This window comes from Amblyomma mixtum, chromosome 3, assembly GCF_055824585.1.
Source record: "Amblyomma mixtum isolate Tamu chromosome 3, ASM5582458v1, whole genome shotgun sequence".
Classification (NCBI taxonomy): domain Eukaryota; kingdom Metazoa; phylum Arthropoda; class Arachnida; order Ixodida; family Ixodidae; genus Amblyomma; species Amblyomma mixtum.
In genome coordinates this window covers 116,538,501-116,551,170 of record NC_143014.1, presented here as the reverse complement: position 1 = coordinate 116,551,170, position 12,670 = coordinate 116,538,501, and the positions used below count along the sequence as shown (strand labels likewise).

Sequence of the window (12,670 nt, the reverse complement as noted above, 5' to 3'; positions counted from 1 at the left end):
GTTGACTGAAATTGAATGTAGGTTGATTTCATGCTCATATTCATGACTCAAAAAAATAAAATGAGAAAAGGGATGTGCATTTTAGTTGACTGAAATTGAATGTAGGTTGATTTCATGCTCATATTCATGACTAAAAAAAATAAATAAAAAAGGGAGGCAAACTTGTGTAATTGTTGTTGTTGTAGAAGTGGACGTGAATAGAATTGCAGGCTACATTTTTGAAGAAAGCTGCTGCTCTTGACATGGCTCTTTCAAGTGTATGAAAATACAGATTCTTGCAGACTTGGGTGAGAAGCATGGTAAATGCTGATGGTAAAAAAAATGCAACTAGTATTTATAAAATGTTCAGTAAATATCTTTGAAAATATTAGTGATCCTCAGATGTGAAGTGCAGAAAATGTTCATTAATAAGTCAGCATGCAGACTGAAAAAAGTAGCCGCTGCAGTGGCTCAGTTAATGTTTTGGTGCTCAGCTGCTGACCTGAAAGACATGGGTTTGATCCCAGTAGTGGTGGTTGCATTTCGATGGAGGTGAAATGGTAGAGGCCCGTGTACTGTGCGATGTCAGTGCACGTTAAAGAAGCCCAGGTGGTCGAAATTATCCGGAGCTCTGCACTACAGTGTCCCTAACAGCCTGAGTCACTTCAGGACGTTAAACCCTATGGAACGATTAAACCAGATGTAAATGCTTTAAAAAAATGTGTGGAAAAAAAAATGTGTTTGAAATTTGGAAAGTATAGCTAACTGCATGCTGGCCAGCATTTGATTTTACTTCTGTATTTCAGTTTTTGGTTTGGTAACCATACTAGTATTGGGACAAAATGATGTTTGTTTCTAATGTTGGCAGCATTGTGTATCTCTGGTTGGAATAGTTTTTGGCTAGACATGACTGTTGGACTGTGTTTAAAAATCTATTAATTGCGTGCTCTTTTTTTCTATGCAGCATTTTGTCCGTATCACATCGGGCAGTTTGCTATCATGGGTTTCCGGCTGAAGAGCTATGTAAGTTTCTTAGGAAAGAAGTGGCTTTACAAGAGGGTGCTGTACACATGCTTTTGTTTTTGTGCCTATGCTCTACTTCATGCTCCGTGTGTAGTGCTGACTACACTAGCACATCTTTTTGCACTGGCTGCATTCATGCACCGAACTACCGTATTTTCCAGTGTATAAGACACGGCTTTTTTTTCGAAAATCTTGCTGGTGCGTCCTATACAAGAGAAAGATGGGATGCGCACATGAAACAATCACAAGAAAGAAGACGGGACGGGTGCAAACTAGCAACTGAGGTTTATTCAAGGAATTGCTATGTGGACTGCCAGGTTGGCGTAATATATCAGATTCCATTAACATGTGGCAAGGTTTACGTAAGGCAGACAGGCCGCTGCATCAATATCCGCACTCGTGAGCATGAAAGGTCAATCGAAAACAAGGAGCAGCATCACTTGCCGTTACATTGCCTAGAACACAAATGCATGCCTCTCCTGACACAAGTCAAAATTCTACGCAAGTGCCGTAACTATAAAGCACGGGAATTTCTTGAGGCATATTTCATCATATTGCATCAGTGACACATCAATTTATAATAGAGAGACACGTTTCCTCGAAAACATGATGACCTGAATCCACCTAGTGTTTTTATCTCGTTTTTTTATCCGCCCTATCTGCCTTGATGCCCTTTGTTGCCAGTGCTGACATGCTTGTGTATTAATGTCGATTCCTTGAGTAAACCTCAGTTGCTAGTTTGCGCTCGTCCCGTCTTCTTTCTTGTGATTGTTTCATGTGCGCATCCCATCTTTCTAATGCAATATGAACCAACTCGCCCAACAATGCATACTGCTGTCCTATGAAAGGGTGCGTCTTACACGCAAATTTTTCGTTTTTTTTTTTGTGAGTTCAGAAATTACTCAGGTTCATGTTCAAGCTTTTTTCACTGAAAAAATATCACTACCAATAACGTGGTTGTAACACGGTTAATACTTCAATACGGGGACCGCCGTGCACGTATTGTTTAGGTGAACTTTATCATGAAACGGCAGGGATGACGACTTCCGGGTTCATAAACAAGCGGCCGTTTCGGAGGCCCCAAGCAAAAGTAATGTGAAATGCTAAAAGATGGCGACAATCGCGCTTCTCACCACTGTCAAGACAAGCCGGTGTTTTTTGTTTGGTCGCCCTTTGCAACTTTGTTTGCTCCGTGTACGTAGTGAGAACGTTTCAGCCGCGCTGCCTCCAGAAATGGGCGAACTTTTTGATAGCACATCCAAAGATGAAGACTTCGAAGGTTTTAAGTAAAAATAAAATGTTATGTACATAAGGAGAGTTCTTTCGTTTTTTCTTTCTTTTTTGCTATAACGTGGGCGGGTGTGGCGTGAATGTTGCCTTTTTCGATCGCTTAGCGTTGCTTAAGAACTTCTCACAGGTACGGTGCATTTTGCGATAGTCGCACAAGCATGTTTAATTAAGCCTTACTACCCTAACTGGGTAAATTGGGGTGCATCTTATACACGGGTGCGTCTTATATACCAGCTTTTTCAATGACAGCCTGCATATATGGTGGGTGCGTCTTATACACCGGAAAATACGGTAGATTGCTTTTGAGTGTTTCGGAATCTGATTAAGCATTAATGGAACATGCTATCATCTTGTAAATGTAAGTAATTTTTAGTTGTGATGTTTGAGTATTGCATATTGCAACGTTTTGCATTTATTTGTGTCAAAGATGAATTTTTTTGTTGCATGCTGAGTATGAGGTAGAGTACAACTGAATATTGCTATTGCCAGATGCACAGTGCTTGTATTGCTTCTACAGCATTGAGTGCTGAGTCTGAGTCAGGTGGAGTGCTGTCCCCAGACTTCACATTTTTAAGTCCTTGAATTATTGCACAGCTTAATAGCTGGGTTAGACATACAGTTTTTAGCTGCATTTATGCTGTGTTTCGCTCTCAGTTGGTTTTATTTTATGTGCCAGTCATGTAATACTGTCGAACCTGGATATGTTGAATTCGAAGGGGATCACGAGATAGTTTGGTTATCGATATTTGAATATATAAAAAATGACAATAAAAAGGCTTCTGTGTAACCTAGAAGCAAGAATACATTGCATTCACGCTTGACGCATTCTTGCAGAGATGTGCTGCCCGCCGGCATGCTGGCAGCGCACTGCTCTCTAGGCATTTCTATGCCTAGCCTGCTTCGTATGGAATCTGCAGCGAAAGATGGTTTGGAACTAGCCACTGCCTATCATAAGATCTTTGATCCTGTTACTGGTCAAGTATAATTGCAATAATCTCACTAAAACTACTAAAACTATGGTACAGTTGGTTTCAGCAGCGATTGGTTTGGTTGGCTTCAGCACGTACTCCGATTAGAGATATAGCATAGCGCAATCTGCTGCCGCCACCACAGTCCGCTTCTGCAGGAAGCTACTGCACATGCGCTGATTGCCCTGAGGGTGCTCGTTAGTGCTCGTTTTTTTTTTTTGAAAACTCTGTTTATACAAATACTTTTCGTGGTCCCAGTGACTTGATTAATAAGGTTTTACTGTATCTCAAAGCGGCATAATGTAAAAACTGTATTATTTGTGTAGTTGCTCTTAGGCCGGCTACAAAATGCTCATAGCTGTTCCCACTACTCCTGACTTATATAATTAAGACAAGTAATTTTTTGTTCGAGTGTGTTGTGCTTTTTCGTTTGAAAAATGATTTATGCAAGGTCAGTGACACACAGGCCTTTTCCAGCTGGGGAGATGGTGCGATTGAATTTTTGTTGCAGCCGAACACTGCAACCTCTCCCACTACTTCAGCCAATTAGCGTGTGCTTCCTGGGATCAGTGCTTACTAGAATTGAAGTCTTAATGTTGGCCCTGGCTTGAGGGCGGTGTTGAAATTTCATGTTGCACCTTAAGAGAAGTTGCTTGGAGAGAAATGTTGTTGTAATGGATGGCAGTGTTGAGTGGATATGCCTGAAAGAGAGCCATTCTGGGCAGGTGGCCGTGTCCCAGTTTGAGGGCCTGCTGACCACGCTGTGTGGCTATGTGCTACTGGGCGTGGTGCTGGTGTTTCTGCACGGCCTGGCAGCCTTGGTGAAGCTGCGCCGGACCCAGCGCTTGCTTGGCCTCTGCTATGTGGTGGTTAAAGTGGCCCTGCTCTCTGTCGTCGAAATTGGCCTCTTCCCCTTGGTTTGTGGCTGGTGGCTTGATGTCTGCTCTCTGGTTAGTCATTTTTCACTTTATTGCCTTGACCTGTCGCTGCCTTGTGTAATTTGTCGTGAATGAAAATGTTCTCTTTCATTTAAAAATGCAGTTGTTTTATGGCTCTGTAAGCGTTGAGCTGACCAGCTTTGTTAGATTTGAAAGCTTGTAAGCTTTAAGTATATGCTTGTTCAAGACAGTATAATGGTATAGACTGAATAACAACATTGAATATGCAGCTTTAGAGATCAATATATAACTCATCACTAGCACATGGTGTCACTCTCAGTGCAGTAGCATGAGCTTTTGTTAAGTCTTTGTTCACTTCACTTGGAAGTGTTAGCCATGCTGCTCTTTCGAATGGCACAACATCCTTCTTTTGTGACTTGTCACACACATTGCTGCTTTGGATCGATACTGTACAGTTCAAGGCCTCAGTTATATTTTTGCAAATAGTCCTGAAACCCCTCAGTTACAGAAATGTGTGAAAGAACACAGGATGGCACCGGAAAGTGCAATCTGTATGCTGTCGAACAGACAAAGGCAGACTCTAGACATTATCCTTCCAAAATTGTTACCTGTGCGAGTTGAATCTGTTGCTTCAATTATCTCAGTTCAGGTTTTATTTTGTAGTACGTCATAGGTATAAAATCACCAGGGTCAAGAGTGCACACTGCTGCTACCCTTAAGAATGCTCCCCATTCCTTTGGCTACCTGTTTGGTGTCCGAATTCATGGCCGTTGAAGGCTTTCCTATGTAATAACCATTTGGCACTTGGGATAGTGGGCAGGAGTTTGTTCAAGTGTATGGGACAGAGGGTAATAATTAATATTAATAAAAAAATTGCTCTGACCCGAAAGATGCGGGTTCGATCCCAGCCGCGGCGGCTGAATTTCTTGAAGGCGAAATTCTAGAGGCCCGTGTGCTGTGCGATGTCAGTGCACGTTAAAGAACCCCAGGTGGTCGAAATTTCCGGAGCCCTTCACTACGGCGTCTCTCATAGCCTCAGTCGCTTTGGGACGTTAAACCCCAATAAACCAAACCGATGTCACAACTGTGTGCTCATTGGTGCATATATCGTTGACCCCACATCATCTAACCAAGCCTTTCGAAGCTGCCTGAGCATCGCCGGCAAGCCTTTTCACCAAATTGCTTCACACCATCTAACAGTGTTCAAACCTCTGACGTCAAACTCTGTTACCTGCGCGTGTACTTGTTGGTGCTTGTAGCTAAGCTCCAGTGCCACTTACCTCTGTACTGTTGAAACTGTCTTGCTGACCCACTGTATTTCCCACGTGCATACTCATTGGTGTGTTTAGCTCATTGCTAGTATTAGTCCAAGACTTGGAAGCTTTCCCACCTCTCCTATAATCTTCTTCACCTACCCACTACATGCAAGGTGATCATGCAGTGCAAGTACCATCGCTAAAGCGGTATTCACACGAGCGATGAATCCCTCCTAAAACAAGGGGGACCATGCATATGTCGCACCTTTGAGGGACAGTGCGGTGATGCATCTTCTGGTCTTGCTCTGGCAGTGGAGACTGGGACTGTTTGCTCGGCCACATGGACAGTCCTCTCTCCATGTGCCTTTTTTCATAGGCGTAGCCTGAAGTGTTTTTTTTTTTTTTTTTGGCTGTGTCCCCCTCCATTTTAGCCAGTGGTTCTTATGGTAACAAATGCCCCCTCAGCTTCAGGCTGTTCATGTGAATGCAGTGTGGGAGAGTGAGTGCCACTGGAAGATGAGGTTTGGATGATTTCTTGCGCAGCATTTCATGCCTAGGTCCCCTGTGTGAATACCACCTAAAGCGCTTCTCCCATCTCTGAGAATCCTCCTCACCCACCCTCTGTCATGAAGCGGCCGCCGTTACGTAATCCCTGCTCAGGTCCATCATTCTGACTGGCGCGAGTGCAGCAGCGCCATTCATCATCCACGCCGCCAACCGTGTTGCACATGGTGGTCAGAAGCAGTGCAGCTGTGTTACGGTGCCATGCGTGTGTCCATGGTGGAAAGCTAGCAAAAACAGCTCTCGCTGAAAAATTACTGAGAAGGCATAGCAGCTGTAAGTCTCAAAATCTATATATTCATAAACTGAGGTATCAGCATTTTGTGCTACAGCACCAACAGTGTGTGTGCAGGCATAAATTTATATGTGGAGCATGCAGTAAAATTGTGTATTTTGGTTTTTTGCAGAGCATGTTGGATGCCACTTTATCAGATCGGGAGTCCAGTTTTCAATTAGCTCCTGGAACGTTTATGTTCCTGCACTGGCTGGTTGGCATGGTTTATGTCTTCTACTTTGCGTCATTTGTGCTGTTGCTGCGTGAAGTACTCCGGCCAGGTTTGCTGTGGTTTCTGCGGAACCTCAATGACCCAGACTTCAACCCAATCCAAGAGGTAAAGCCCTTTTTTGTGGTTTTATTCAAGGCAGTTGCAAAATCTCTAATTTGAACTTGAAAGGTACTGAAAATTTGTTCAAATTATGAATAGTTCGAATTAAGAGGAGCCTTTTCATGCACTTGATGTTGTAAAGGTAAGTTGGAATGAGCCAGAAGTTTGAATTAAGTAAAATTCGAATTAGCAAGAGTCCACAGTAACTGTAGCTGGCTGCTAGCAAGTTTTACCTCATACCATTACTTTGAAGAGTAGATGTTGCTCTGCCGACTATGAAATTGAAATGCACTTAAGTGTTGTTGAATTTTACTAGGGTTGAAAGCTAGCAAAAATGCTTGTTTTAAGAATTTTGCTGTTGCCAACTCCAGTGTAGCTCAACAACAACAAAAAAAAATCTGAAAGACAAGCACAGGTGTGGCCAGATTATTATGGAGCATATGTAACAATCCAACTCCTCACGCATTGCCCAACACAGATTGGGAAGCTTTTTGTGTTTTATATCCATGTCACTCGCACTTTCAGTTGGCAGTTGAGTTGAAGGCCATTAAGATTTGCAACATCAGTTAATCTTGAAGGAATTGTGTTGTGGTTACATGGCAGACTTGATTGCCATAGAAAGGTTCCTTCATTTCACACAAAGATGAAAAAGTAAAAAAAAAATGCTTATTTGTTGCTTTCAATATCGATTTTGTTGTTTTTGACATGCTGTAGCATTACTCATGCATTCTTGAGTGAGCAGTTTCAGGAATTTTTTAGAGCGCAGCTCTCAAGCGCCCGTTCGGGGGTTGAGCCGCGTCACCGTCGCTGTTGTCGCTGTCGGAATAACGGAGCAAACCAGAATACTGTTGCTCGCCCGTAGATGGCTCCAGAGTGGTGGTGCGGGCGCACCTAGGGACGTTAGGTGCGCCAGGTGTGCCATTGTCCATCACTACTGCATAAGCATAGATGAGTGGCTAGGGGAGGGGAGGTCTGTCTACAGCGTTACGTGCCCAAGCACTGCCTCTTTGCAGTCACACCACGCTCCGCTGCTGTGAAATGTGCTGTACGCAATAGATTGTCCACGTCAGCCGCATCACTCACAGCGTTGTCTTCCTAGTATGAATCGTCTGCTTATATAGTTCAATATCAAATAGTCTCGGCTAGTTCCTTCTGAAGAATGAGCGGCTCAACCGGTAGAAATGCTTTGTCTGCCGCTGCTGCTAAGTGAGCTGCCTGAGCAGAGGCTAAGCGCCACCGCCAAAAGGACCCTGCCATTCACGCCGCTGAAGCACAAGCTCATCGCTAGGTGGCGATGAGAGAGAGGCTAGATGGTGCCTTTGAGAGGACCCTGCCGTTAATGCCGCGTAAGCAGACAGAGCTGCGCACAAATTTCGGATTAGGGAGTATCGTTAGAATTTTTTATGGCTGGCAACATGTATGTTATGCTCATTACTGTTCCTGTTTTTTTTTTATGTATATATAATAGTGTTTTGTTTTTTTGACTGGCCCACCATGCCATTGAAGCTGCGGTGACCCAATTTAAAGGAAAAGGCTGGCATTGACGTCAATGTTTTTGCAGCATGTTTGCTTTTATTCTTGCGACATAAGTTACACAGTTAAACTTGATTATAGCGAAATTGAGAAAGCCCTCAATTTTTCATTACATGCAGGTTTTTGCTAGTTTTTGCGTGAAGGCTTGTAAAAATAATACAGGAGCGAAGCCAAAATGAGAAGTGATTGCTGTTGAACTCGCTTAGCAGACATTTACAGCGAACTCTCATTACTTGAAGTATAAAAGCGCCGAAACATGAACTATTGAAATGAATGAAATTCTACTGAAGTCCTCAATGTACTGATTGCATATCGAAAAAAATTCGCAATGCAGTCTGAGCAATAATAAAGGAGCCCCATGTAGCAGCATGGCAGCACAGGAGAAAAAAATACAAAAAGCAAAGCACTTTTTTTTTTGTTCCATGCCGAGTGCGGAAAAAATGCTCCAAAAATGTTTTTTGGATAAGCTCTTCAGAGGTGGCACTATGCTTTTAGCAGAAGAAAAGAAAGGCACAAAGAATCAGTGTGTTTAGAGGTTAACAGGTGTGAAAGAGCTTGATGGATGCTGCCTGGCATATGACTGAACGGTTGTTCTCCCAAATGGTTGGCATTATGCTTGCAAAGTGAAAAAGTTGTACACCAAAAGAAACTGATAACTCATGTGAGGGGCACTTAATGGGCCTCGAATTTTGGGGCACTGTGCTCTGTACACTGATATTTTCAGCAAAGTTGCGCTGTTTCACCATCATTTTGTAGATTTCATATTTTAAGACCATTTTCAAGACTTTCATTGCAATTAGCAGGCTCCTTAACCTCAGTGGTCACAACAGGCAATTTTTTTCTTTGCTTGTGGCAAAAAAAAATTTATTTTGGACAAATTCACTTTGAACATGTGTTTTCTGGCGCCAACACGAGCAGTATATACAGTTGAGCCCATTTATAATGAAGCTGGCAGTCACATGGATTGCATTTGTTGTATCTGATGTTCATAGTAAGTGGATGTCCTGCATTACAGCCCGAAGTACAAAGTCTGCCAAAAATGGTGTTTACTCCTTAAAAACTGCATCATACGAGCCTATTTCTTCAATGCAGGCCCTGCTACAGCGCTTTCCGGGCTCTCCAGGGCAGTCATGTTCTCGCCGATATCCTTGCTTCCAGCATCTGCTTAGGGATGGGATAGTACTAATCGTGTTTGAACTGTCCATGGCAGCTGGTGGCCAGTTAGCTATATTAATCAGATTACTAACAGTAGGGGAGTACTTGTTCTTTAGCTGCAAAAATTCTGAGGGCACTTAAGTCTGCTTATGTGGAGGAATGCAAAAGCATGTGTTTTGTGAAAAGGAAAGGACGCAGTAGCTCTCAGATCTCGACATCTCGGTGGACACCATAACCATGCCTTAAAGCATGCAACTGAAGGAGCATATGTCATCGGTTCGAACCCTTTTTGCAAGCTAGCCTCCGACTTCACACCTAGACATCTCAGTAGACACCTCAACTGCACCTTAAGAGAAAAAATGTAGTCTCGGAAAGCTTGCAATCGAATGTGCATATGTGATTGGTCCGAGCCCCTTCTGCAAGCTAGTCCAACTTGACTAAAACATGTAAGCTATATTCAAAGAGAAAGGCTATGACACCATCCAGAGTCCTGTATGACGAACGGTTGCTCAAAATTTTGCTGAATTTATTTTTGGAATACTGCCGCCACATTGAGGTCAACCAGTGACGACATTGCTGGGATTTCGTCTGCGCCTGCGATATCTATTGCTTAAACAGCGTTATTGCTTCAGTGGACGCGGTTCTGCGCCGCACGTCTCTTTCCATCATTCTTCCTCTCCCCTGTCTGCATGTGGCAGTGATTGTTACTCAGCTCGGGTGTGAAGTATCACTCTCTAAATTTTGCGTAATCCTGTAATGTGACTTTGGTCTGATGTCATTACCTTGACACGGAACTAATTTTTTGCAAGTCATCTTGTCAGTGGCTTTTTGCATGACGTCATCACCTTGACACCTGACTCATTTTTTAAGTGATCTTGTCACGTGACCCACTAATTACTTCACTTAGTCATGCTAATTAGTGATGACATTGTTTTTCATTTCATTATTTTTAACTTGACTAATTCACTCATTTTCTTAATTACAGTAATTAATTTATTAATTGCTTTTACTTATTAGTGGTGTGACAACATTCTTCATCACGGCATATAAGAGCCATTAATTTATTACTCATTATCATTAAGCTTTTACACATTCATTCATCTGGAGCGACGTCATCGTATGGGCACATTTTGTGGACACGTTCTGCGGACAAGATCTGCGGACACAGCTGAGCTATATAATGCTTTCGCATAAATATCTTCGTCAGAGCATGGCACTGCAATGTTGCCATCCACACGAATGTAGTCTTCCGAGCAACATCTGGCCAATTATTCATCAACGACTTGTTGCCATATGTCTACGTGCGTCATCTATCGTTCCTGAGAGCACGTGCGCAAAGGATGTATCAGCTGCACTGTATGGTATCTGTCTCTCCCTGCACGTGGCAGCTACACAAAAGGTGAAGCCAACTGGGGAGGTGACACATGTCATGTGACCAGCGTGGCCAGCAGGGCATTCAACCTTTTCAAATCGTTGCCACTAGTTGATCCGCAACCATGCACATTAGCTTCACTTTTGACGCTGCCACTGTCTTGCGCCCAACGTGCTTCTGCTTCCATTTGGGGTGCTTCTCCCAGCCGGCACGCGCTTGGCTGGTTGTTACCTGCAGTTTAAATGCTACCTTTTTCTTGTTTTTCTGGGGTGACATGTTCTTTCTTGGCGCTGTCGCAGTAACTGAGCGACGATCATCAGTCGAGTTTACGGTGCCTCTTCATTTGCGATAACTGATTGGCATGGCCACAGTAGTTTGTTGCATCTGAGACGAGTTGCCATTGCCTTATTGCATATTTTGACGGTAGCACAGCACTCATTCATAATAAGTAAGCATTTGTTATATCTGCGGCCGTTTAAATTGGGCTCGGCTGTATATTTGTTCGTCTACATTGAAGGTGTTGACGAGAGGTAACTGTGTGATCTTATTTGATTTCTTGTCTTTTGGCTAAACAGATGATCCACCTGCCTATTTTGCAACATGTGCGCCGCTTCCTGGTGTCACTGGTGATTTTTGGCACCACAGTGCTGCTCATGGTTTGGGTGCCTGTGAGGCTTATTCAGTTCCTCCTGCCAGGCTTCCTTCCATACCACGTACTCATCTCCAGGTAAATGCATCTTTTTGTTGTTTGTTATAAAGAAGTATACTATCTTCATATTTATACTGATTCTAATATGTCTGGCACACCTATTATAGGGTTTCTGTAGTGCACTAATATACATGCTTCTTGGCATAGCCTGGCACTCAACATTTGAGTAAACTGCCCTTTGCACTGATACTGGTAACTGGATCCCGAAGGGACCGGGAAAACTTTTTTCAGATATTCAAAACTGTAATTCTCAAATACAGTTGATCCCAGATATATTGAACTGGAAGGGGATCAAGAGATAGTTCGATGTATTGATAATTTGACCTATAACATGGCAGTACAGTCTAGTGTGACTTGAATGTGATCACTTCAGGGTTAACCTACTTGAATTAAACTGCTCTAATACGATTTATTTTCACAAGAATGCAGCAACGAATACATGAGCTTTACTGGCCGAAAGATTCCTCTTTCCTGCAATGTCATGTTCGTTGCAGACTAAATGACCGTCAAGCCAGAAAAAAATTGTTGGTCTGTTTTAGCCGGTATGAACGTGATAACCTTCAAATCGCACCAGGCTGTACATAAGCATATCCTTAACCTAGAAGCATAAATACAGTGCGCCCATGCTAGCAGTGCGCTTCCTGCAGCATTGCGCAGTTTGCGCAGGCAGACTGGCAGCACAATGCTGGCTGGATGGCGGAATGCCTACCCCATTTCGCATCAGAGTGAAGTAGATGATTCTTTTGAAGACCACCACCTGTCACTAGAGATCCAAGGACCAATTCATTTACCAGTACACTAAAAGTACAATAACCACTCATAAAATCAAGATACAGCTGGTTTTCGCTTTGCTATTGGCAGCAAAGCAAGAAAACAGGCTGCACGAGAGCTTCTGCTAGCCTTCAGTCAGTCATTAGGTTGGCTTCACTGCATGACAAGTGGCGCATTGCACGCTGGCTTATCCGCATGACAGCTGTGTCGCATTAAAACTGGGTACTCCAGACTGACAGCTGCCAACACCACACCCCATGTTCCCCTTGTCTTCAGGGTTAGCAGCTTCCTCACATGACTAGCACTGCCAGTAGGTATTTGAAGGCTATGCAGCCAACCCAGCTCTGTTCGAGGGAAGTGATCATGGGAGTGCCTTTGGAGAAGGGCCTTTTGCTGCAGGGGCATGGCACCATAATCAGTATATTGATTGTTCTGCTTAACGGGAGTTCAATAAATAGAAACAAAAGTGCCTTTCTTTTGCATGGGATTTCCAAAATGTTTTGAGTAATTTGGTATATCCGGACTTGATATGCAGTAAAAGCTCGTTAA

The 12,670-nt window shown here is 43.3% G+C and overlaps 1 protein-coding gene across 2 annotated transcripts in view; it reads left to right on the top strand.

Moving 5' to 3' along the window:
* Window positions 1-12,670, top strand: part of LOC149351515 (E3 ubiquitin-protein ligase MARCHF6) — an 89,535-nt gene that overhangs the window by 32,831 nt on the left and 44,034 nt on the right. For both annotated transcript variants that reach the window (XM_089580878.1, XM_089580877.1), the window contains exons 11-14: window positions 944-1,002; window positions 3,986-4,210; window positions 6,384-6,587; window positions 11,217-11,368. In XM_089580878.1, the coding sequence (XP_089437004.1) occupies window positions 944-1,002; window positions 3,986-4,210; window positions 6,384-6,587; window positions 11,217-11,368 (640 nt within the window). The remainder of the gene's footprint in view (window positions 1-943; window positions 1,003-3,985; window positions 4,211-6,383; window positions 6,588-11,216; window positions 11,369-12,670) is intronic.